The 27,829-nt window shown below is 42.6% G+C and overlaps 1 protein-coding gene across 1 annotated transcript; it reads left to right on the top strand.

The window, feature by feature from the left end:
• On the top strand, nucleotides 1-27,829 carry LOC141110895 (uncharacterized). Its single transcript, XM_073602661.1, has 2 exons — nucleotides 1-291; nucleotides 24,479-27,829. Exon 2 carries the CDS (start codon nucleotides 24,533-24,535, stop codon nucleotides 25,964-25,966), a length of 1,434 nt encoding a protein of 477 aa, XP_073458762.1. The 5' UTR covers nucleotides 1-291; nucleotides 24,479-24,532; the 3' UTR covers nucleotides 25,967-27,829.

Below are 27,829 nucleotides of genomic sequence, written 5' to 3'. Positions count from 1 at the left end.
GCTGGCCCAGTGTAAGTGACTGTACACAAGAGTCATAGTGTGCAGAGGCCAGCACTAGGGTTCCCTTCCCCCATCCAGGGACGGCAAGCATGACTCCAGCCTGTGTGTACACCATCCCCGCCACCCCCAGGACACACACTGCCCGGGAACCGAAGTACGACTTCTTCTTTCCACTTGGCTTGTGTTTCCATCAGGACAGATTCCAGTGAAGCACCCTTCTCTTCCTATGTAGAATACACACTCCCCCGACCACTCTCCAGACAGCCAGCCGAGGGAGGAGGCGACAGACAGGTAAGGGACGAGGGGGCGACTGGTGTGTGTGACAGGGAGCGACATGAGAGCCGGGAACACCGAGGAGGGGGAGGGGGGAGCACATACTGCATGGAGTATACCAGGAGGAGGCTTCACTCCATCCCCTCATATATACAATCCAAATCCTCATAGAGAATCCTTATCATAGAGATCACATCATATACAATCCATCTCCTCATAGAGATCATATATAATCATTCTCCTCATAGAGATCATATAGAATCCTCCTCGTGGAGATCATATAGAATCCATCTCCTCGTGGAGATCATATAGAATCCATCTCCTCATGGAGATCATATAGAATCCATCTCCTCATGGAGATCATATAGAATCCATCTCCTCATGGAGATCATATAGAATCCATCTCCTCATGGAGATCATATAGAATCCATCTCCTCATGGAGATCATATAGAATCCATCTCCTCATGGAGATCATATAGAATCCATCTCCTCATGGAGATCATATAGAATCCATCTCCTCATGGAGATCATATAGAATCCATCTCCTCGTGGAGATCATATAGAATTCATCTCCTCGTGGAGATCATATAGAATCCATCTCCTCATAGAGATCATATAGAATCCTCCTCGTGGAGATCATATAGAATCCATCTCCTCATGGAGATCATATAGAATCCATCTCCTCATGGAGATCATATAGAATCCATCTCCTCATGGAGATCATATAGAATTCTTCTTCTCATAGAGATCACATCATAAATGATCCTTCTCATCATAGAGATCATATAGAATTCTTCTCCTCATAGAGATCACATCATATATGATCCTTCTCCTCAAAGAGATCATATAGAATCCATCTCCTCATAGAGATCATATATAATCCTTCTCCTCAAAGAGATCACATAGAATCCATCTCCTCATAGATATCATATAGAATCCATCTCCTCATAGAGATCATATAGAATCCATCTCCTCATAGAGATCACATCACATAGAATCCTTCTTATAGAGCTCACATCATATTTAATCCATCTCCTCTTAAGCCGCGTATACTCGAGCAGAATGTCAGACAGAAGCTTTTCTTTGTCTATTCCGATCGTGTGTAAACCTCATCGGACCTTTCTTTTGGAAAAGAACGGACCATAAACTGCGCATGCTCTGAAGCAAGTACGAGACGGAAGCTATTGGCTACTGGCTATTGAACACGTCATAAGTGTTGTACGTCACCACGTTCTGGACGGTCGGACTTTGGTCAGACTTTGGGTTGACCGTGTGTAGGCAAGACCGCTTGAATGGAATTCCGTCGGAGAAACCTTCGGAGTTTATTCTGACGGCAAAACCGGTCGTGTGTACGCGGCATAAGAGATCACACATCTCATCTTATACAGTGCCTTGAAAAAGTATTCATACCCCTTGAAATTCTCCACATTTTGTCATGTTACAACCAAAAACGTAAATGTATTTTATAGGGCTGCAACTAACGATTATTTTCATAATCGATTAGTTGGCCGATTATTGTTTCGATTAATCGGTTAATAACCTTAAAAAGAAGTGTGGTGTATAATTTAGTTAATATGTAAAGTTTAAAAAAAAGGCAATTTATTCCTAAATATCTTTATACGCAGTGGTAAATATAAATAACCAACTATATGGTTAGGGAGTAAAATCTTTAATCCTCTCTGAGAATAACAGACAGAAGAGATAAACTCTATATATTATTAGAGGTTGAATCTGGTACATATCATCAGACTCAGATCAAATTTTTTTTATTTAAAAGAAAAAAAAAATTCTAGACTGTTTTGCAGATTTTCAAACAGAACTGTAATATTACACGCTTTTCTGCAGCTTCTCCATTGAAGTATATTGAACCAAAAAAGCACCGTTTTGCATTGAAAAAGGTCCTTGACCCTTTCCAAATACACAGCAGCTGAAAAAAGCATAGATGTGAACTGTAGTGCATTTCTGCAAAAAGCACCAAAAAACACATGGGTGGGAACCAGGCCTAAGACATTTAGTAACATAATGGAGTTAAAAAAAAAAATTAAAAATTAGCCCTTGGTTTTTTTTACTGTGCAACAGTGAAAGTAATATTTACAGTAGAGATTATTTGCTCTTTTTGTACTATGTAGGGCTAATTTTAGCTTTTTTAACCCCATTATGTTACTGCCCGATTAATCGATTATGAAAATAGTAATCGATTAATTTCATAATCGATTAGTTGTCGATTAATCGATTAGTTGTTTCGGCCCTAGTATTTTATTGGAATTTTATGTGACAGACCAACACAAAGTGGCACATAATTGTGAAGTGGAAGGAAAATGATAAATGCTTTTCAAAATTTTTTACAAATAAATATCTGAATAGTGTTGGATGCATTTGTATTCAGCCCCCCTGAGTTAATACTTTATAGAACCATCTTTCACTGCAATTACAGCTGCAAGTCTTTTTGGGGATGCCTCTACCAGCTTTGCACATCTAGAGAGTGAAATTTTTGCCCATTCTGCTTTGCGAAATAGCTCAAGCTCTGTCAGATTGGATGGAGAGCGTCTGTGAACAGCAATTTTCAAGTCTTAGTTGCCTTAGATTCTCAATTGGATTTAGATCTGGACTTTGACTGGGCCATTCTAACACATGAATATGCTTTGATCTAAACCATTCCATTGTAGCTCTGGCTGTATGTTTAGGGTCATTGTCTTGCTGGAAGGTGAACCTTCGCCCCAGTCTCAAGTCTTTTGCAGACTCTAACAGGTTTTCTTCTAAGATTGCCCTGTATGTGGCTACATCCATCTTCCCATCAACTCTGACCAGCTTCCCTGTCCCTGCTGAAGAAAAGTATCCCCACAACATGATGCTTCCACCACCATGTTTCACGGTGGGGATCGTGTGTTCAAGGTGATGTGCAGTGTTAGTTTTCCACCACACATAGCGCTTTGCTTTTAGGCCAAAAAGTTACATTTTGGTCTCATCTGACCAGAGTACCTTTTCCCACATGTTTGCTGTGTCCCCCACATGTCTTCTCACAAACTGCAAACGGGACTTCTTATGGCTTTCTTGCAACAAAGGCTTTCTTCTTACCACTCTTCTATAAAGGCCAGATTTGTTGAGTGCACGACTAATAGTTGTCCTGTGGACAGATTCTCCCACCTGAGCTGTGGATCTCTGCAGCTCCTCCAGAGTTAAAATGGGCCTCTTGGCTGCTTCTCTGATTAATGCTCTCTATGCCCAGCCTGTCAGTTTAGGTGGACGGCCATGTCTTGGTAGGTTTGCAGTTGTGCCATACTCTTTACATTTTCGGATGATGGATTGAACAGTGCTCCGTGAGATATTCAAAGCTTGGGATATTTTTTTATAACTGAACCCTGCTTCAAACTTCTCCACAACTTTATACCTGACCTGTCTGGTGTGTTCCTTGGCCTTTATGATGCTGTTTGTTCACTAAGGGCACTTTCACACTGCCAGCGCCCGGGCGAAGGCGGTAAAGTGCCACTATTTTTTTTGCAGCGCTTTTCGGCCGATAGCAGGCGTGCTTTTAACCCCCACTAGCAGCAAAAAAATGGTTGAAGCCACTGGTGGGCTCTTTGCCGGCAGTTCGGTGGTGCTGCCCATTGATTTCAATGGGCAGGGGCGCTTTAGGAGCGGTCTATTCACCGCTCCTACAGCGCTGCAAAGAAGCTGCTTGCAGGACTTTTTTTGACGTCCTGCCAGCGCAGCTCCCCAGTGTGAAGGCACTCGGACTTTTACACTGGGATTGCAGCTGAGGCTTTTTTCAGGTGCTTTACAGGTGCTATTTTAGCGCTAAAGCGCCTGAAAAACGCCTCAGTGTGAAAGAGGTTTAAAGTTCTCTAACAAACTTCTGAGGGCTTCACATAACAGCTGTATTTATACTGAGATTAAATTACACACAGGTGGACTCTATTTACTAATTAGGTGACTTCTGAAGGCAGTTGATTCCACTAGATTTTAGTTAACGGTATCAGAGTAAAGGGGGCGGAATACAAATTCACGACACACTTTTCTGATATTTATTTGTAAAAAAATGTTGAAAACCATTTATCATTTTCCTTCCACTTCACAATTACGTGCCACTTTGTGTTGGTCTATCACATAAAATCCCAATAAAATACATTTAAGTTTTTAGTTGTAACATGACAAAATGTGGAAAATTTCAAGGGGTATGAATACATTTTCAAGACACTGTATGTCCTCGCAGAGATCACAACATCTCATCATATATAATTTTATGTCCTCAGAGATAACAGACTATATAAATTATTTATATATCTATATCTCTATATAGAATCAGTACATGGAGATCACAGTGTCTGATATATGGGAGTGCGGTGAGATGAGGACTCTAGTACTCCCTGGGTGAGCAGTGAAGGTCAGTGTTGGTTGTGCAGTGATGATAACACTACCAGAGATCACACAGGGCTCTATGTGAGAGTGGCTTCCCCTGCCATACAGGAGATGAGAAGATCCCCTGCACACAGTGCATTGTAAGAGGATCACTTATTCCCAGATTGTTGCCAGTGTTGTCATAGGACAGACCACACATGCTGCAATTCTCTTTCAGGGCTCCTTCACAAACACAGTAGGTGTAGCAAAATGCATTGACACGCAGAGCAGAATGTGCCATTGTGAATGGCAGCGTGATGCACAGGTGTGAACAATCTGTGTGTTGCATTGTGGTTCTCTCCCAGCCTTTTGAGAGGGTGTTGGACTGTGAGAGAGCTGAGCCATTGCTTTCTTTGCGAGAGACTTGGTCTGACTCTCCTGATTGCACCTGCAGAGTGTATTTTAACCCTTACTGTTACACTTACCAGTTAAGGCTGAACTCTAGGAAACTTGAAAATGCTGCCTTGCAGTGGGGCTGCACTCGTGCTGCAATTGTTAGTCACTCATTTAGTCTAGGGGCATGGAATCTACTTGATCCTCAATGCTGTTAGACTGGTCCCCGCAGGGTCTTCTCTTCCTACTTTCCAGTGATCTTAGGTCCTGATGTCATCCAAACCAGTGAGCCCTGCATTGGGCACAAAGACACTGAGAACAGTCCATTGTCGAAGCATGGGGGAGTGCCGTCTCCTGGAGGAGCAGAGGATTAGGTAAGTAAAAGTACTTTTACTCTACTCTACACTAAGCAAACCATTAACCCTTGCAGTTCTGACACGGCCTCACTGTAAGGGAGAATTTTCAGATTTCCCTGATTGGAGCTTTAAAAATGAAATTTTTACCATCGCTCCTTACCCGGTTCCTGACTGGCGCACGCCGATGTACGTCAGCAGAATGGCACGGCTGGGCAAATGGGCATACCCGTTTGTCCCTTTGAATTTGCCGCCGTGCCATTGCATGCGCGCGCCGGCCGTGAGCTCCGTGAGTCGAGTCACGGGTCCCGTGGACTCGATCGGTGCGGGGATACCCGCGATCGCCTCACGGAGAGGACAAATGGGTAGATGCTAATGTAAACAAGCATCTCCCCGTTCTGCCTAGTGACAGTGTCACTGATCTCTGCTCCCTGTGATCGGGAGCAGAGATCTGTGACATGTCACATGTAGCCACGCCACCCCCCCCCCCCCCCCCCCCCACAGTTAGTAACACTCAGGACATACTTAACTCCTCCCTAGCCCCCTAGTGGTTAACCCCTTCACTGCCAGTGTCGTTTACACAGGAATCAGTGCATTTGTATAGCACTGATTGCTGCATAAATGACAATGGTCCCAAAAATGTCCGATGTGTCCGCCATAATGCCGCAGTCACAATAAAAATTGCTGATCGCTGCCATTACTAGTAAAAAAAAATAATAATAATAAAAATGCCATAAAACTATCCCCTATTTTGTAAACGCTATAACTTTTGCGCAAACCAATCAATAAATGCTTATTGCAAATTTTTTTTTTTTTTCACCAAAAATATGTAGAAGAATACGTATCGGCCTAAACTGAGGAAAAAATGTTTTTTTTAAATATTTTTTGGGGATATTTATTATAGCAAAAAGTAAAAAATAATGTGTTTTTTTTTTTTTCAAAATTGTCGCTATTTTTTTGTTTATATCGCAAAAAATAAAAACCGCAGAGGTGGTCAAATACCACCAAAAGGTGGAGAAAAAAGGACGTCAATTTTGTTTGGGAGCCACGTCGCACGACCGCGCAATTGTCAGTTAAAGAGATGCAGTGCCGAATTGCAAAAAAAGCACTGGTCAAGAAGGGGGTATATTCTTTCGGGGCTGAAGTGGTTACAAATCGCCTCTAACCAATTATGTTAGGCCATTTTTCTGTTGCATCTGCTAAAATAAAATAAACTCTGATAATGCCAATCAGAAAATCAGCTTTCGGATCGATCGTACGATAATCTGATCGTTAGTACACAGCTTTCAAGAGCTGATCACGACAGTTCATGCAAAATTATCTGAAGGGACAAACACATACCTTTTTCTCAGACAATGCCAGAATGAACAATTTTTGTTTAATCAGTACTGTATTCGCCAAAATAATTGGAAGAGCAAGACCACGCATGCTCAAAAGCAAAAGAATACATTGCAATACAATACAACACATGACATCATTTTCGATATGAGACTAACATGAAAAAAAAAAAAAAAAAAGGATGATCATTGGTCCGATATTCTCATTGTGTGTACGAGGCTTAAAATGTTATTAAAGGCAGAATTTTTTAAAATTAAAAGTAACAAACATGCCACACTTAACAGTTCTGTGCAATGGTTTTGCACAGAGCAGCCCCGGTCCTCCTCTTCTGGAGTCCCCCGCTGATGCTTCTGGCCCCTCCCTTCATCCAAGTGCCCCCAGAGCAATCAGCTTGCTCTGATGGCACCCTAGCAAGCTCGCTCCTGAGCTGCTGCTCTGTGTGTCTATTCAGACAGAGAGCCATGGCTCAGCCCTACCCCTTTTCTCTTCTCATTGGCTCACTGGCATGCGATTGACACAGCCAATGGCTCCTGCTGCTGTCTCAGCCAATGAGAAGGGAGAGTCCCCGGAGAGTCGAGGCTCTGGTGCACATCACTGTTTTGAAATGGGGCTCAGGTGAGGGGGGGGGGGGAGGACTGCTGCACGCAGAAGGTTTTTTACCTTTATGTATAGAATGCATAAGGGTAAAAAAAAAACTTCAGCCTTTACAACCACTTTAAGATTAAGTTGGGATCCTCATCAGTGCTGTTTCCTGCTGTAGGGACCACTGTTCTAGTTATTTAGGTTGTCTGTCGCTGTCCCCTACTCTACCCTTGTGAAGAGTCAATCCTCTTCTGTATCCTGAGAAAACTCTCTGCTTGATATCCAATAAAAAGTGTCCACATCATGCAGGCAGTCATGTGGACACCTGGAAAAGGACCCTTCCAGAAGAAGACCAACGAAGAGTGAAGGATTGGGACCCAAAAGTCACGTTACCTAAAGTTTAGGTAAGTAAAAAGGCTATTTGGATATGTTTTTTAATTTTAATTCCAGCGATCAGCTATAGGGTTGTGGGAAGGAGGGATTGGAGTTGGGCTTTATATAAAGTGTAAAGTACAACTTGATTTATTGCTGTAGATGCAGCCTGGCTGCTTTACAGGAATAAATCATAGGGATTCAATTGGACATTAAAACATATTTATCGTGTCCAGAAAAATCAAGGTCTCTGCCCAGTTGCGTAGCTTGCACCTTCTGTTCGACAGCTTGCCATAGCAGACTCCTAAAAAAAAAAACATACACACCCTTTCCCATCCCCCAATCCCTTGGTACCTTAGTTACCTATTCTTATAAAGGGCTGTTATTAACCATATGCAAATACTTTCCAAAAAATCAGTATACAAATAGGATCCTTGGGGAGTTACTGCAGTGGCTAGGAAGTCTGGAGGGAATTAATGGTACTGAAAGCTGTGGGGACGCAGTGGTGGATTTATTTTGATAATTTCCTGTGCATTATAAAAAGTAGTATCTCGAATAGCTCCTTTTTTTACTTTTTTTTTTCCCATAAGGGATAATGTTTAAACCATATTCAATACTCTACCTTTTGGATTGTAGTTAGGGCTGAAACAACTAATCAATTAATCGACAACTAATCGATTATGAAATTACTATTTTCATAATCGATTAATCGGCCAGTAACATAATGGGGTTAAAAAACTGAAATAAACCCTTTATAGTACAAAAAGAGCAAATAATCGCTGCTGTAAATATTACTTTCACAGTTCTACAGTAAAAAATGAACCCCTTACAGTAGTAATTATTTGCTTTTTTTGCACTATAAAGGGCTAATTTTAGTTTTTTTAACCCCATTATGTTACTAAACATCTTAGAACTGGTTCACATCTATGTGGTTTTTTTTTTTTTTGTGTGCTTTTTGCAGAAACGCACTACAGTTCATTTACATGGATTCCTATGGAACACGTTAACATCTGTGCTTTTTTTCAACCGCTGCATATTTGGAAAGGGTCAGGGACTTTTTTTAACGCCAAACGGTGCTTTTTTGGTTCAATATACTTCAATTGAGAAGCTGCAGAAAAGCATGTAATGCGTTTTTGCAGCAATTTGTGTTTTTTAATCTGCCCAACAACAAATTGGCCAAAAAAAAATGCAAAAATGCAAATCGCAGCAAAATCACGTGCGCAACAATCAAAATGCACTGCAAAACGCACTGCAGAAACAGATCAAAAGCAAACTGCATAGGTGTGTACCGAGCCTTATGATGGCCACATGGATCAATTTTCAGATGAGAATATTCAGATGAAAAATCTTTGTACATTCGCTGAATGAAAGAATGTTGTTTGAAATTTTCACTTGTTTTTAACATTCTGTTTTTAAAATAAATGTAATTTCTGAATGAAAACTACATACACTGTCTGAAAATTCCTTTGACCAAGAAGTTTTCTATTATTTCCAAATTTTCCCGTCACTGTGGTTGAAAATGAATGTCGATTTGACCCTACTAACGATTAGAAAATTGAACGAACGTTCTTAAAATGAAATTTTTTTTTTTGAAGGAAGACATTGTTATATTTTTTTTTATAAAACAATTTGATCTTTGAGGGTCGGTTCACACTGGGGCAACACGACTTACAGTGTGACTTAGCAAGGCGACTTCAACGCAACTTTGAGCGACTTACAACACGACTTCAAGTCGCCCCCAGGACAGGCGACTTTGCCTGTGGCCAATCAGAGCTAATCAGCTCTCGTGACATACAGTACCTGCCCGCAAGAATGTTTCCAGCACGATAGGGTGCTGTACATCTCGCGCTCGCTGCAATAGGAAAAATACATTTTCCTATTGCAGCGAGCGCGATAAAGAATTCCCCTCCAAGAATATACCAGGCCCTTAGGTCTGGTATGGATGTTAAGGGGAACCCCCTATGCCGAAAGAACGGCGTGGGGGTCCCCCCAAAATCCATACCAGACCCTTATCCGAGCACGCAGCACAACCGGTCAGGAAAAGGGGGTGGGGACGAGCGAGCGCACCCCCCCCCCTGAACAGTGCCAGGCCGCATGCCCTCAACATGGGGGGGGTGAGTGCTTTGGGGAAGGGGGCGCCCTTCGCCCCCCCCACCCCAAAGCACCTTGTCCCCATGTTGATGAGGACAAGGGCCTCTTCCCGACAACCCTGGCCATTGGTTGTCGGGGTCTGCAGGCAGGGGGCTTATCGGAATCCGGGAGCCCCCTTTAATAAGGGGGCCCCCAGGTCCCGGCCCCCCACCCTATGTGAATGAGTATGGGGTACATCTTACCCCTGCCCATTCACCTGGGGGGGAAAAAAAGTGTCAATAAAAAAACACACTACACAGGTTTTTAAAGTAATTTTATTAGGCAGCTCCGGGGGTCTTCTTCTGACTTCGGGGGTCTCTTCTGACTTCTCCGCTCTCTCCGGCCTCTTCTCCGCTCTCTCTGGCCTCTTCTCCCGCTCTCCGGCCTCTCTCCCGCCCAGGGCATGATGGGACTGTGACGTCATAAGGGGCGGGGTCTCCGGGTTACATCACCCGGTGACCACGCCCCATGCGTATATAAGTCATTGCACACCGCGCACACGGCATTACAGTGGGAGAGAGCGTTGTGTCAATATCGGAAGAAGAGAAGAGGGAACAGACGATGGAGAAGACCGGGCCAATGCTAGCAAGAGAGTGGCAAAAGAGCAGAAGATAGCGGAGGAGCCCATCAGAAAAACCGGAGAGCGGGAGAAGAACTGGACACCGGGAGAAGAGGCCGGAGAGAGCGGAGAAGTCAGAAGAGACCCCCGAAATCGGAAGAAGACCCCCCCGGAGCTGCCTAATAAATTACTTTAAAAACCTGTGTAGTGTTTTTTTTTTTATTGACACTTTCCCCCCCCCCCAGGTGAATAGGTAGGGGTAAGATGTACCCCATACTCATTCACATAGAGTGGGGGGCCGGGATCTGGGGGCCCCCTTATTAAAGGGGGCTCCCAGATTTCGATAAGCCCCCCGCCCGCATGCGGCCTGGTATGGTTCGGGGGGGGGGGCCTCGCTCGACCCCACCCCCTTTCCTGACCGGCCGAACTGCGTGCTCGGATAAGGGTCTGGTATGGATTTTGGGGGGATCCCCATACCGTTTTTTCGCCATAGGGCGTTCCCTTAAAATCAATACCAGACCTAAGGGCCTAGTACGCCTTTGGAGGGGAACCCATGCTGGGTTTTTATTTAAAATTTGGCGTGGCGTTCCCCCTCGTGATTCATACCAAACACATATCAGTATTGCTGGTTGCTCGTTGGGAAAGAAAAAAACTAATTTTTCCTTTCCCGATGAGCAAGCCAGCTCTGCGCTGGCATATCGCTGTCACTCTTTTTGGGTAAATTCTTTTCTTTTTCCTGTAAAGTCGCTTCACTATAGATGAGGATCCGACTTGGAGGCGACTTCCATTGAATTCTATGGGTACAGGTCGCCTAGAAGTCACCTTGAAGTAGTACAGGAACCTTTTCTGAAGTCGGAGCGACTTCAGTAGTGTACATTAAGACGGCTCTCATTGACTATAATGTAATTCCCAATGTCAAACGACTTGGGGCGACTTGAGGACTGACAAGTCGGATCCCAAGTCGTTGTAGTGTGAACCGACGCTGAGTCTGATGATATTTACCAGATTCACCCTTTAATAGTATATACAGTATATACCTTCTGTCATTTTCAGCGGATTAGATATTTTGCTCCCTAACCATATAGGTGGTTATTTATATTTACTACTGCGGAGAGATATTTAAGAATAAATTGCCTTTTTAAAAAACTTTACATATTAACTAAATTCTACACCACACTTTTTTTAAGGTTATTAACCGTTTAATCGAAACAACAATCGGCCAACTAATCGATTATGAAAATGATCGTTAGTTGCAGCCCTACTTGTAGTAAATAGCTTATAGTAAACATTTGGGGGAACACTAATCAAATTAAGAGCTATAGCAGATTGCTAATGGCTTAGACCCCATACACACTACAGTATACAACTTTTGTCTGATTTCCTTTAGATTTACTAAAACCATGTAGTGTAAGAGCCTCCCTGATTGCATACAAATTGAAACTCTTAAGGTTTGACCTCATATTATATGGTTTTGGTAAATCTGAAGGAAAAAATCGAAAGAAAATTGTATAGCGTGTATCCAGCTTTACACACATCAAAAGTGGCTGTGCGTGAAAAGAGGCACACCTTCCACATCCCATGTGTTCATGCCATGGCCTGCTCATGTCACTTAAGGCATCAAGAATTACAAGTGTAGACTTTGCAAAGTGCTGTGCTGCTTTGGTGTATAAACACCTGCCCCACTCATCACCAGTGCATGGTAGACAACAGTAGAGGGGATAAATCTTTTCTGTCACTCATCGGTTGCTCAGCACCTTCTCTACCAATTCAGCAACTAGTGTAGACACTCTGACTTATTGTGAATACCAGCTGGTTTGTATGGAATGATGAAAATTTAAGAGCCTGTATCTAAATTATATTATTAAAGTGGTATTAAATTAAAAAAAAAATCTTTCAGGCCCCCTGCAATGTAACGGCATTATGTGCTAGTATGCATTACATACTAGCACATTATGAAAGACTTACCTGTAAAACAAAGCCCTCCAGTGGTGCACTGTCAGAGCTTCTATCTTCATAAGCGTATATTGAGTGGTTTGCGCAAAAGTTATAGCGTCTAAAAAATAGGGGATAGATTTTAGGCATTTTTATTATTTTTCATTTTTTTTACTAGTAATGACGGCGATCAGCGATTTTTATTGGGACTGCGATATTGCGGCAGACAAATCGGACACGTTTGACACTTTTTTGGGACCAGTGACATTTATACAGCAATCAGAGCTAAAACTAGCCACTGATTACTGTATAAATGTCACTGGCAGGGAAGGGGTAACACTAGAAGGCGATCAAGGGGTTAAGTGTGTGTTCCCTAGGTGTGCTCTAACTGTGAGGGGATTGGACTATCTAGGAGAGAAGACAGATTATTGTTCCTATGATCTGTTTCTCCTCCCCTGACAGGACAGGGATTTGTGTGTTTAAACACACAAATCCCCGTTCCTGCTCTCGTGCCCGCAATCGCAGGTGGCCCGCCGTGTCCGAATAGTATCTACTTGCTAAAAAAATTACCAGATATATCTATTCTGAAGCTTGAACAGTCTGTTGTACTTTTTAACAAATTCAGTAGATACAGTTTTAGAATTCTTGAAGATGGACTTGACAAAGGCCTAAAGTGATTTTTAGGCCCCTTTCACACGAAGCGGACTCCGTTTCTACGGAGCCCGCCTCGGTCTGCCGGCTCAGCGGGAGATCTGTCCGTTGATCTCCGCTGAGCCGGCGGATGACAGGTCCCTCTCTGCTCACTGAGCGGGGAGGGGCTTGTCAGGCGCCGCTGCCGCCTATGGAGGGATCGGACGAAAACGGACAGCATGTCTGTTTTCGTCAGATCTCACCCGATCCGCCAGCGACGGACCTGGACGTAGGGCCATCCGTCTGCTTTTAGCGGATCGGACGGGGTCGGATGTCAGCGGACATGTCTCCGCTGACATCCGTCGCTCCATAGGCTAACATGGATCGCCCGTTCAGGTTCGCCGTCAAAACTGACAGGCGGACCTGAACGGTCCGATCGTGTGAAAGGGGCCTAAAGGTAAAAGACTTTTTTTTTTTTTTTTTTTAAACCTTCCTGTTACTAAACGCAGTAATATGAAAATAAGTCACCCCCCACAGTGCCCACAGCTTATAAATCTTCTTTTTACAATAAAATACTGCCACTATACTGTATACCTTTTTGGATGATCTGTATACCACGGTTACATTCTGAACTGCACAGTTTCTCCAGTGCTGGGAGTTCAGGTAGGAGATTTTCACTGCAGCCTGTATACACGCTCACATGTGTGATGTTAATATCATGTGACCTGGCTATCTCTGAGAACAAGTAAATGTTCTCTCCAGCAAAAAATACACAACTGAGCATGTACAGGTCGGTTACCCTGCCTGTGTTAACTGGCCTTCTCCAGATTTTTCCCCTTTTTACACACTGCAGAGGATTAACCCCTTAAGTTCCACAATGAGTATAACAAGCATGCTATGCTGCATATACAGACTGATTTTACTGTTGTGGTTTTAATAACACTTTAATGCATTCTCTTCATTAGGGTTAAAATCCTTTTAATGGCAGTAAGACCCCTTTCACACTGGGGTGTTTTTCAGGCCCGTTTGGGCTAAAAATAGCACCTGCAAAGCACCTTAAAAACACCTCCCCTGCAGTCCCAGTGTAAAAGCCAGATGGCTTTCACGCTGGGGCGATGCGCTGGCAGGACGTTAAAAAAAGTCCTTCAAACAGCAGCTCCTGCCCTTTGAAATGAATGGGCTCCGCTGCCAAAGTGCATCGCGCCCAAGCCTGATTACTGCATTGGTGTCAGTTTGTGACAGTTAGAAGTGGTAGGGCAGTTAGTGGTAGCCCCCTTTAGGTCTAGGGTACCCGCCTAACCCCCCCTAATACATTTTTAACCCCTTGATCACCCCCCATCGCCAGTGTCACTAAGCGATCGTTTTTCTGATCGCTGTATTAGTGTCACAGGTGACGCTAGTTAGGGAGGTAAATATATAGGTTCGCCGTCAGCGTTTTATAGCGTCAGGGACCCCCATATACTACCTAATAAAGATTTTAACCCCTTGATTGCCCCCTAGTTAACCCTTTCACCAGTGATCACCGTATAACTGTTACGGGTGACGCTGGTTAGTTAGTTTATTTTTTATAGTGTCAGGACACCCGCTGTTTATTACCTAATAAAGGTTTAGCCCCCTGATCGCCCAATGGTGATATAGGTTAGGTTTTAGGGTCAGATAGGGTCTGCGTCGCCCCAGGCAGCATCAGGTTAGTGCCAGTACACCCTGCCAGAACACCCACGCACACACCTTACACCTCCCTTAGTGGTATAGTATCTGAACCGATCAATATCTGATCCGATCAGATCTATACTAGCGTCCCCAGCAGTTTAGGGTTCCCAAAAACACAGTGTTAGCGGGATCAGCTCAGATACCTGCTAGCACCTGTGTTTTGCCCCTCCACCCAGCCCACCCAAGTGCAGTATCGATCGATCACTGTCACTTACTAAACACATAACTGCAGCGTTCGCAGAGTCAGGCCTGATCCCTGAGATCGCTAACAGTTTTTTTTGGTAGCATTTTGGTGAACTGGCAAGCACCAGTGGCCTAGTACACCCCGGTCGTAGTCAAACCAGCACTGCAGTAACACTTGGTGACGTGGCGAGTCCCATAAGTGCAGTTCAAGCTGGTGCGGTGGCAAGCACGAGTAGTGTTCCGCTGCCACCAAAAAGAAGACAAACACAGGCCGTCGTGCCCATAATGCTCTTCCTGCTGCATTCGCCAATCCTAATTGGGAACCCACCACTTCTGCAGCACCCATACTTCCCCCATTCACATCCCCAACCAAATGCAGTCGGCTGCATGAGAGGCATTTTCTTTATGTCCTCCCGAGTACCCCTACCCAGCGAACCCCCCCCCCCCAAAAAAAAGATGTCGTGTCTGCAGCAAGCGCGGATATAGGTGTGACACCCGCTATTATTGTCCCTCCTGTCCTGACAATCCTGGTCTTTGCATTGGTGAATGTTTTGAATGCTACCATTCACTAGTTGAGTATTAGCGCAGGGTACAGCATTGCACAGACTAGGCACACTTTCACAGGGTCTCCCAAGATGCCATCGCATTTTGAGAGACCCGAACCTGGAACCGGTTACAGTTATAAAAGTTACAGTTACAAAAAAAAGTGTAAAAAAAAAAAAACATAAAAAAATATATAACATAAAAAAAAACATAAATCTCTCTATTGTTCTGCTCTTTTTTACTGTATTCTATTCTGCAATGTTTTATTGTTATTATGTTTTATCGTGTTTGCTTTTCAGGTATGCAATTTTTTATACTTTACTGTTTACTGTGTTTTATTGTTAACCATTTTTTTTACTTCAGGTACACCATTCAGCTGCAGCGCGGATTTATTTATCTTGACAGCAACATTGTTTGCTCCCACGATACATAAAGCCGTGACTCCAGCGCTGTCGGAGGTGATATATGCCGAAGCATGGGGGCAGCAGGGGCGGAGGAGCGATTTGCTGCTAACTTTTGGGGTGGATGCCCCAATGCTTCGGCATATATAAATGGTGCATGTGTGTCCATCATTAGAAGTGGGTGGATGAAGGGAGGAATTCTAATGGTGGGCATACCCACCAATCAATCTCTTTTTTTTTTTTGTTCAGCCCACAGGCTGCATGAAAAAAAAATTACAATATATGCCCAACAAGGACCAGCAACCTACTGGTATGTTGCTGGACTTTGAGTGGTTATACCAGAATGATGCCTGCAGGTTTCGGTATCATCTTGGTATCATTCTTTTCAGCCAGCGGTCGGCTTTCATGTAAAAGCAATCCTAGTGGCTAATTAGCCTCTAGACTGCTTTTACAAGCAGTGGGAGGGAATGCCCCCCACCGTCTTCCATGTTTTTCCCTGGCTCTCCTGTCCCAACAGGGAACCTGAGAATGCAGCCGGTGATTCGGCCAGCTGACCATAGAGCTGATCAGAGACCAGAATGGCTCCAATCAACTTTTTGGCCTAAGAAACGGGAAGCTACGAGCATTTCATGACTTAGATTTCGCCAGATTTAAACAGAGCCATTGTGGAATTGGGAAAGCATTTTATCACACTGATCTTGGTGTGGTCAGATGCTTTGAGGGCAGAGGAGAGATCTAGGGTCTAATAAACCCCATTTTTTTCAAAAAAGAGTATCTGTCACTACCTATTGCTATCATAGGGGATATTTACATTCCCTGACATAACAATAAAAATGCTAAAAAAAAAAAAAAAAAAAAAAACAGCACCCCTGTCCCCCCCCCCCCCCCCCCTGCTCTCGCGCAAAGGCGAACGCAAGTGTTGGTCTGGCGTCAAATGTAAACAGCAATTGCACCATGCATGTGAGGTATCCCCGCGAAGGTCAGATTGAGGGCAGTAATTTTAGCAGTAGACCTCCTCTGTAAATCTAAAGTGGTAAGCTGTAAAGGCTTTTAAAAATGTATGTAGTTTGTCGCCACTTCACGTTTGTGTGCAGTTTTAAAGCATGTCATGTTTGGTATCCATGTACTCGGCCTAAGATCATCCTTTTTTATTTCATCAAACATTTGGGCAATATAGTGTTTTAGTGCATTAAAATTTTAAAAAGTGTGTGTTTTCCCCCAAAAATGCGTTTGAAATATCGCTGCGCAAATACAGTGTGAAAAAAAAATTAAACACCCACCATTTTAATCTGTAGGGCCTTTGCTTTAAAAAATATATAATGTTTGGGAACTCTTCAAAGTAAAGTAGACACCCCAAGCTATTTGCTGAGAGGCATGTTGAGTCCATGGAATATTTTATATTGTGACACAAGTTGCGGGAAAAAGACAAATTTTTTTTTTTTTTGCACAAAGTTGTCACTAAATGATATATTGCTCAAACATGCCATGGGAATATGTGAAATTACACCCCAAAATACATTCTGTTGCTTCTCTTGAGTATGGGGATACCACATGTGTGAGCCTTTTTGGGAGCCTAGCTGCGTACGGGACCCCAAAATCTGAGCACCGCCTTCAGGCTTTCTAAGGGTGTAAATTTTTGATTTCACTCCTCACTGCCTATCACAGTTTCGGAGGCCATGGAATGCCCAGATAGCACCCCCCCCAAATGACCCCATTTTGGAAAGTAGACACCCCAAGCTATTTGCTGAGAGGCATGTTGAGTATTTTGCAGACCTCGCTTTTTGTCACAAAGTTTTGAAAATTGAAAAAAATAAAAAAAAAATAAATTTTTCTTTTCTTTCTTCATTTTCAAAAACAAATGAGAGCTGCAAAATACTCACCATGCCTCTCAGCAAATAGCTTGGGGTGTCTACTTTCCAAAATGGGGTCATTTGGGGGGGTTTTGTGCCATCTTGGCATTTTATGGCCTTCAAAACTGTGATAGGTAGTGAGGAGTGAAATCAAAAATTTACGCCCTTAGAAATCCTGAAGGCGGTGATTGGTTTTCGGGGCCCCGTATGCAGCTAGGCTCCCAAAAAGTCCCACACATGTGGTATCCCCGTACTCAGGAGAAGCAGCAAAATGTATTTTGGGGTGTAATTGCCTGTGTGAGCAATATATCATTTAGTGACAACTTTTTGTAATTTTTTTTTTTTGTCATTATTCAATCACTTGGGACAAAAAAATAATATTCAATGGGCTCAACATGCCTCTCAGCAATTTCCTTGGGGTGTCTGCTTTCCAAAATTGGGTCATTGGGGGGGGGGTTGTACTGCCCTACCATTTTAGCACCTCAAGAAATGACATAGGCAGTCATAAACTAAAAGCTGTGTAAATTCCAGAAAATGTACCCTAGTTTGTAGACGCTATAACTTTTGCATAAACCAATAAATATACGCTTATTGACATTTTTTTACCAAAGAGATGTGGCTGAATACATTTTGGACTAAATGTATGACTAAAATTGAGTTTACTGGATTTTTTTTATAACAAAAAGTAGAAAATATTGTTTTTTTTCAAAATTTTCGGTCTTTTTCCGTTTATAGCGCAAAAAATAAAAACCGCAGAGGTGATCAAATACCATCAAAAGAAAGCTCTATTTGTGGGAACAAAAGGACGCAAATTTCGTTTGGGTACAGCATTGCATGACCGTGCAATTAGCAGTTAAAGCGACGCAGTGCCAAATTGTAAAAAGTGCTCTGGTCAGGAAGGGGGTAAATCCTTCTGGGGCTGAAGTGGTTAAGCTTTCAAGAAACCAGCAACCAAAGGCAGGTCTCTTCCATCCTGCAGGCATGCAGTTTAGCAGAAAAGTCTTGTTTAAGGTTCCTTGGATATATCTGGATTGTATCTTGGAGGGGGAGAGAGATACATGATCATGCCTACGTGGAAATTTGCTTTTGGTCCTATTGCAACATCAACAAATGTTACGGCATTGGATGTACTAGCTAGTCAGAATCTGTTTGAACTTATGTCTCTCTCTCTCTGAAGTTTTCCTGTTTTTGTGCTGTATTGTCCTGGAGATCACAGAGTAAAGAGGCAGGCAGACCTATAAGCAAGGGTTATATATATTTTTTAAATCTTCTAGGGCACCAATACTAAAGTATGGGTTTTCACTTTTTTTACATAATCATACTTACCTAGGTGGATGCTGCATCTGTCTCCCGCTGCCTCTGCACTGAGAACCAAACACCACCGATGGCTCGGTTCTCTCTGCTCCCCGAGCAGAGAGCTGCTGCCTGTCAATGAGCAGCTCTCCTGCTCTGCTCCTCCATGCTCACTGGAGCGCTGAGCTGTGGAGGTGCGGGGAACGACCGTCTCAGCAGGGAGCTGAGAGGCTGAGACTGAGATCAGTCCAGGCACCTGGCGGATCCAGACTCCCAGAGTCGGGATGATGCGGTGCTTGGACTGATTCCAGTGACGTCAGCAGAGAGTGGACTTCAGACCGCTCTCTGCTGAAAACGGGTCACAGGAGGGCAAAACTAATTGCACTCCTGTGACCCATAGGAGAAGCCCAGCCAAACAAGCTCAGGCTGGACTTCTCCTTTAAGTACATAAGAACTGATGTTATTGCTGGTTGTTTTTTTTTTTTTTGTTTTTGTTTTTTTTGTATAACTAAGCAGCATTTATTTGTTAATGTTAATCTTTTGTGTTCCTGTCCATTGGTTGGGATCATCCTAAAGGTCACTGGAAAAGGTGTTAGCAGTAAATCTGACTTCTTTTTTAGGAGCATTTTTCTTAAATTTGAAAGTATTACTTGGAGAACTAAATAATAAAGTGTTCAGCCCTTAATTTATTCTGCTCTCCAGGTGTCAGTGCTTATAAAGGTCTCCCCAAGGGAAGAATGCTCTCTGCTGTGGGCACAGGTGTCGGCGTACTGCATGTCTCCAAAAATAAAACCTGTTGTTTCTATGAAGAGTCAAATACATCCAAAATGAAACCTGCATACTAGCAAAATCCTCTGTTGGCACAGACAACAGTGCCTTTAAAAAGTATTCATATCCTTTGAAATTTTCCACATTTTGTTATGTTACAACCAAAAACGTAAATGTATTTTATGTGATAGACCAACACAAAGTGGCATATAATTGTGAAGTGGAAGGAAAACGATAAATGGTTTTCAACATTTTTTATAAATAAATATGTGAAAAGTGTGGCGTGCATTTGTATTCAGTCCCCCTGAGTCAATACTTTGTAAAACCAAATTGCGCTGCAATTACAGCTGCAAGTCTTTTTGGGGATGTCTTTACCAGCTTTGCACATCTAGAGAGTGATAACTTTGCCCATTCTGCTTTGTGAAATAGCTCAAGCTCTGTCAGATTGGATTGAGAGCGTCTGTGAACAGCAACTTTCAAGTCTTAGTTGCCACAGATTCTCAATTGCATTTAGGTCTGGACTTTGACTGAGCCATTCTAACACATGAATATGCTTTGATCTAAACCATTCCATTGTAGCTCTGGCTGTATGTTTAGGGTCATTGTCCTGCTAGAAGGCGAAGCTCCGCCCCAGTCTCAAATCTTTTTCAAACTCTAACAGGTTTTCTTTTAAGATTGCCCTGTATTTGGCTCCATCTATCTTCCCATTAACTCTGACCAGCTTCCCTGCCCCTGCTCAAGAAGAGCATTCCCACAACATGATGCTGCCACCACCATGTTTCACTGTGGGGATGGTGTGTTCAGGGTGATGTGCAGTGTTAGTTTTCCGCCACACATAGTTTTGCTCTAAAAAACCTTGAAGGGCTTCACAGAACAGCTGTATTTATACTGAGAATACATTACACACGGGTGACCTCTATTTACCAATTAGGTGACTTCTGAAGGCAGTTGGTTCCACTAGATTTTAGTTAGGGGTATCAGAGTAAAGGGGGCTGAATACACCTGAATTGCAGGTGTTCTGGGAACCCTCAGAGGTTTGTTAGAGAACCTTAGTGAACAAACAGCATCGTGAAGGCCAGGAACACACCAGACAGGTCAGGGATAAAGTTGTGGAGAAGTTTGAAGCAGGGTTAGGTTATTAAAAAAAATCCCAAGCTTTGAACATCTCACTGAGCAATGTTCAATCCATCATCTGAAAATGGAAAGAGTATGGCACAACTGCAAACCTACCAAGACATGGCCGTCCACCTAAACTGACAGGCCGGGCAAGGAGAGCATTAATCAGAGAAGCAGCCAAGAGGTCCATAGTAACTCTGGAGGAGCTACAGAGATCCACAGCTCAGGTGGGAGAATCTGTCCACAGGACAACTATTAGTCATGCACGCCACAAATCTGGCCTTTATGGAAGAGTGGCAAGAAGAAAGCCATTGTTGAAAGTAGGGGTGGACCGATACCGATTTGTCAGCTGCCTTTCAGGCCGATAGCCGATATCAGGTGCTGATATTCTGTAGATTTAAACTTTTTATTTTTACACTGTCCTTTTAAAAAAAAAAAAAAAAAAACATTATTGCTGTCACAAGGAGTGTAAACATCCCTTGTGACAGTAATAGGCAGCACAGGTACTCTTTTTATGGAGGGATCTGGGGTCTTTAAGATCTCAAACCCCTCCTCTGCATATGAAAGTATTCAAAACATCAAGATTGGTGTTTTTGAATACTTTCTATTTTTTTAAAACTGGCGCCTTTTAGGATGCCAGTAATCCGGAAGTGATGTAATGACATCGCTTCTGGGATACTAGATCTGAGACCCGAACAAAGCCGATCTGCTTTGTTCGGCCAGCTGGCGGACGTGCTGGCTGGTCGCTTGGGCCTCCCGGTGGGATGGGGGACTCGGGCAAAATGGCGGAAGGATGTCACGGCTGCTGAGACGCATCGGTTGTTATTACAAGAAAGCTGACTGTCTGCTCTAAAGAACGGTACCAGAGAGATGCATGCAGCTGCATACATCACTTTGGTAAAACCCCTTAAAACAATATCGGTAACATTGGTAAGTTTGTGACCGATACTGATGCTTCAAAAAAAAGTGAATATCAGCCGCACTAATAATCGGTCGACCCCCAGTTGAACACCATAAGAAGTCCCGTTTGCAGTTTGCGAGAAGCCATGTGGGGGACACGGCAAACATGTGGAAGAAGGTGCTCTGGTCAGATGAAACCAAAATTGAACTTTTTGGCCTAAAAGCAAAACGCTATGTGTGGTGGAAAACTAACACTGCTCATCACCCTGAACACACCATCCCTACCGTGAAACATGGTGGTGGCAGCATCATGTTGTAGGGATTCTTTTCTTCAGCAGGGACAGGGAAGTCTGTCAGAGTTGATGGGAAGATGGATGGAGCCAAATACAGGGCATTCTTAGAAGAAAACCTGTAAGAGACTGCAAAAGACTTGAGACTGGGGCGGAGGTTCACCTTCCAGCAGGACAACGACCCTAAACATACAGCCAGAGCTACAATGGAATGGTTTAGATCAAAGCATGTTCATGTGTTAGAATGGCTCAGTCAAAGCCCAGACCTAAATCCAATTGAGAATCTGTGGCAAGACTTGAAAATTGCTGTTCAGATGATGCTCCTCATCCAATCTGACAGAGCTTGCGCTGTTTTGCAAAGCAGAATTTCCAAAAATGTCATTCTCTGGATGTGCAAAGCTGGTAGAGACATCCACAAAAAGACTTGCAGCTGTAATTGCAGTGAAAGGTGGTTCTTTCTACAAAGTATTGACTCAGGGAAGCTGAATACAAATGCACACCACACTTTTTATATATTTATTTGTAAATAATTTTGAAAAACATTTATCATTTTCCTTCCACTTCACAATTACTGTATGTGCCACTTTGTGTTGGTCTATCACATAAAATCCCAATAAAATACATTTACATTTTTGGTTGCAACATGACAAAATTTTTGGAAAATTTCAAGGGGTATGAATATTTTTATAAGGCACTGTACGTTTGAGCTTTTCAGGCAATGGTTACTTGTGTAGGAATATCACTACTTTGTAGTAGTACTTTATTCACATGCTGTTGATTCAGGTACTAGTCAGTCAGGTTTAACCACTTCAATACTGGGCACTTTCACCCCCTTTCTGTCCAGGCCAATTTTCAGCTTTCAATGCTGTCACATTTTGACAATTGTGCGGTCATGCAACACTGTACCCAAATTAAATTTTTATCATTTTTTTTGAGACAGAGCTTTCTTTTGGTGGCATTTAATCACCACTGGGTTTTTTTATTTTTTGCTAAACAAAAACAAAAGACTGGAAAAAAAAAGTTTTTCTTAGTTTCTGCTATAAAATTTTTGTATATAAGTAATTTTTCTCCTTCACTGATGTGCGCTGATGAGGCTGCACTGATGGGCGGCACTGATAAACTACACCGATGGGCACTGATATGTTGCACTGATGATTATCAGTGTAAATGTCCCCTGTAACTAAAAATCTGGTTATTGGCTTTCCTTTCCTCAGACACAGACAACGCTGAGGAAAGGAAATGCCGATAACTGGCATTTGTTTACATCTGATAGGTTGTGATTGGACACAGCCGATCACATGGTAAAGGGCCTACGTCTTCGGCTCTTTACACTGATCAGTGATGTGCTGTGTCAGAGGGACACAGCTTACTGTCGATTGCCGTCCTGTGCTCCCCCCCCCCCCGGGGCACGCACAAGCGGCCCATTCTGAAGAATGTCAGAACGGTAAAGCCACCGCCTGGCTGTCATTCTGTTATAGGCCGGACGGGAAGGTGTTAATAGCAAAAATGACCACCTTCAATTATGAATACACAAGTGTTTTTTAATTTTGATCCGAAGAGATAAGTTGGTTCACAAATAAATTGCACCTTCACTGCAATGCTGTACTTCAAGCATAGTATTGGATTTTCATAGCTGTTACCCAATCCCTGTAGGAGATTGAATATGCCAGAAATAGAGTACACCTCATCAATCTGCCAAGTCTGCTCCCAAGCTGACCAGGGGTGTCCCTCCTCCATAAGACCTCTGGTGCGTGCATTGGTTCTACAGTAGAAATTTCTGAATACACTTGACCTGGTGATCTGTTAGCAGATGAATGTCTGACCACAAAGTGTTCAATAGTGCAGCACCACAATATGCAGGTATTACCAGGGGTTTCACATCAACAGCATATCATCTCCCATCTCTTGTGGCACCTCATTCTAAAATGTAAAGAACTAAGCAAATAGTTTTACATAATGCAGCAAAATCCACATACATAGGACACCCAACCTTAGAGGTGATTTATTCTTACAAAGCATTATACTTTTGCACGCTGGTACTGACTAGTTTTCCTGCATTTCTGGCTATCCCTCAGCTAATGTGACCCCGGTGCTAATGGAGAGGAACAGGAGAGGGACACATGAGGAAGCTGTGAAGAAACCCAACACTCCTTATCTACCAATGTTATCATTGGTTGTTAGGATGCCATCAATTAGCCTACACAGTGCCCAAGTCTGCAATGCTGCACAATGAAAACCTATGGCTTTGTGTAACAAAACTGCAAGCTTGATTCACCCCTGGCTTTTACACAATTTTTGGGCACTTTGTCATGGCACCCCTGAGGAACCCAGAAGGCCCCTCGGTTGAAAAAGGCTGTCTTAGATCACGTGCTGTTGAAGTGAACCCCCCTGATACCTGCATACTGTGACTATTATCTCTTTATATGCAGTACTGTGATTTTTCATACAATTTATCAGATAATATGTTTGAACAGTGATAACAAATAATATGCAAATGTTTAGTAATGGTATTATGTTGTTCTGTAGGTGCACAGAATCCTTGTGTCCCTTTTTAGTGTGATATTTATACCGTCTTAGTGAATGGATCCTGAAGGCTGGAGAATGGCTGCAACTAACCTTAAATTTCTGAACCAACAAAAAGAATTGACTCTACCAAGGACCTTACAAGTAAATCATAGCAAATACTTGTCTATGGAAAGACTAAAAAAAACAGCCATTGTAATGGCAAAGGAAGAGCCTGCACAGCTGGAGAGCAGGTTGCTGCATGTTGAAGGCAGAACCAGTTATAGATGTGGCCGCGTATCATTAGATCAAGGGGAAATGAACAAAGGTTATGGTGAAGAAAGCAGGAAGGTAATGGTCAATAAACATTCAGTAAACAAGTGGGTCAACCTAGGACCAGATTCTTTGGACCACAGAGAAAATGTAGCATTTATTACTTATGGAAACAGTGTACAGAACTTTAAGGCACCTTATGAAATGCAACTTAAAAAGCTGCCTTCACTGAACAAGGAAATTACTTGTTCCTATATTACAAAACAGGAGAAGACACATTCGCCGATGCTCAGAGGAGGTGCAAAAATCAGTGCTTCCAAGTGTAGTAATGCCAAAGATCCTGCTTTTAAGGTTTCTAAGGATAAAATCAGTATAAAAACAGAACCAATATTAATTGAAGATGATGATCATAATAATGAAGACTCAAGTTTTTATCATGGAATTCCATTCCATCCTTCCCACAAGAGAGTAGTGAGGCTTAATAATGTGCCCTTTCAGGGTGGTACAAGTCAGCCATTGAGGAGAATGAAATTAAGTGGTCAGGAGTCTTTAGTGCGCACAGCTGAGAGATTAAACCAGAAAGTGTTCCATCAGCAACATATTCAATATAAGGAATTACCTGCTGCAAGTGGCACCTTTATGCAAAATGATAGCGCAGTAAGTAGCATTGAAAAAGATAAATATATTCGTTTACCACCTGAAGAACCAAAAGGGGAACTTGCTGGTTCCATACCAAAAGACAAATCTGGAAGCTCCACCTTTAGGAGATTTCTACTTATTGACAGCCAAGGTCTGCCTTATACTGTGGTTGTAGAAGAGTCTAAAACTGCAAAAGATAATATTCCAACCAATGATTCCAGCTCAGACATTACACGTGTTGACGTCTCAAAGTCTGCAGCACCAAGAAAAGTCTATAAATGTCCAGTGTGCTTTCGGATATTTGAGTATCTTTCCTACCTCCAGAGACACAGCATTGCCCATTCCCAGCAGAAACCTCACGTATGCAAGATTTGTGGCAAAGCTTTTAAGAGGACATCTCATCTTACGCGTCATAAGTATACTCATTTTGGTGGGAAACCTTGCCAGTGCCAAATTTGCCGTCGCAGGTTTCGGGACATTGGTGAGCTGACACGTCATCAGCTGAGCCATACTGGTGAACGACCTCACCAATGTGAAGTCTGCCACATGCGTTTCGGAGAGCGCAGCACTTTGCAGCGTCACATGCTTGCAAAACATTAAGAAGAGACAAAGGACACCTTGGAAAGCTGTGACAAGTTCATGGCACACCAGTCACCTAACTGCAAAATGAATAGCTTTACAAAATTATTATACTGGTCCCTATTTTGTAGTAGACTTTGATGGACCAAATAGGGGGTACCCTATGTTGTAGACTTGTATGGACCAAATGACACCTTAACTATATAGCACTTGCTCCCCGTAAGGGAAGCCCCATATTGTTTTTTTTTTTTTTTTAAACGTTGCACATAGATTTATATTACTGTAGCAATCCATTTAATAACTAACCTTGTATTCCTCAGTGTAGAGTGTGCAGTTAGAATGGTGCTTCCCTTTGTTTTTACTAATGAAGCATATTTGTACATTTAAACTAAAGAAACACCTTAAACATTTTGTGAGTGTGAAATACTAGATATGCATTACACTGGAGCTCTCAGATAAGCTTGATGCCTTTTTAATGGCTAAGACACCACAAAATGAATTACATTAAGCACTTATACAAAATATTTTGCATTTAGAAACTTGTACGTTAAGGCCTCATGTACACTGCTGCTGCTAAACGGATGTTTAGGAGCAGTTGGGCATTTTTTTTCAACTGCTCCTGAACTCTCCTCTATGTTATCTTATCAGTACATCTACACAGGGTCGTCGTTTATAGTCGTTTCTAGGCAGTTGAGTTTAGAGGCTTTTTTTGGAACACAAAAAAATGGGTTCAGAAGCTGATTTTACAGGCATTTCAAGCACCAAACACTTCTAAATGCGGTAACTCATAACTCAGGCAGTCCCCGATTTAGGAACGGCTTCAAATGCCAGCCACTTGTGCTCCATGCTGGTCCTGGATACCTCCGGACACATCCCATACTGCAGTACTATATGTACTGCATGGCCAGAAGAGCCCCAAATAACATAACAAGCGCCCGAAACATCCCACATGTTCCGACCGGAAGTTATGCCCTGTACACACGGTCGGATTTTCTGACGGAAAATGTGTGATAGGACCTTGTTGTCGGAAATTCCGGCCGTGTGTGGGCTCCATTTTAAAAGTGGGTTACTATCTGTCAAGTTAAATCGTTCAGGAGAGGTTGTAAAAACGTCCCATGTACATGAAGCCTAAAAGTGTACTGTCGCCTTTCATTTACAATACAGAATTTGACTAAATGTCAAAAGCACTATTCTTAGAAGGGTTTTTTGTTCAGGATGGGTAAAAAACTAAAAAGGTCTTATCTCTGCAATCCTGGTATGAAGCAATGGGATCCTTTTTCCCTGCTGCTGTATAGAAAGCTATATCTTAAAGTAGTATTATGCCTAGTACACACGATCAGAAAATCTGACGTAAAATACAGCTTTCCAAGCAATCGTACGATAATCTGATCATTAGTACACAGCTTTCGAGAGCCGATCACGACCGTACATTCAAAGTTTTCCATTAAAAGTTTTCTTGTACGATACCAGAACAAGTGATTTTGGTTTTATCAGTACAGTAATTGTCCGAAAAAAATTAGAAGACCAAGACCATGAAACAAAAGAATACCTTACAATACAATACAACACATTACATCACTTCCAAAGTTGTATTCTGACGTACGAGAATTTTTGTACCTTTAGTAAACTCTTCATTTTCAATATGGAGATTAGCAGGCAAAAAAAAAAGACAGCTGATTATTCGTCCAATACTCTCATCATGTGTAAAAGGTTTCTCATCACTAAACTAACAACAGATCAAACTCACTAGCTGCACTATGCCTTTTTTTTTTTTTTCCGCCTGAAAAAGTGCACTCAGTGCAGTCACACAAGGACCTCCTGACCATACGTAAACACACAGGAGCATTGGTCAGTCCAAATGTCAGGTTAGAGCTAATGAGCGGA

The sequence above is a fragment of the Aquarana catesbeiana genome, linkage group LG10 (assembly GCF_042186555.1).
Source record: "Aquarana catesbeiana isolate 2022-GZ linkage group LG10, ASM4218655v1, whole genome shotgun sequence".
Classification (NCBI taxonomy): domain Eukaryota; kingdom Metazoa; phylum Chordata; class Amphibia; order Anura; family Ranidae; genus Aquarana; species Aquarana catesbeiana.
This window is presented reverse-complemented; position numbering and strand designations above follow the sequence as displayed.

Bases quoted from the DNA above. Each gene is read 5' to 3' on its own strand.
- LOC141110895 (XM_073602661.1), top strand. From the start codon at position 24,533: ATGGATCCTGAAGGCTGGAGAATGGCTGCAACTAACCTTAAATTTCTG.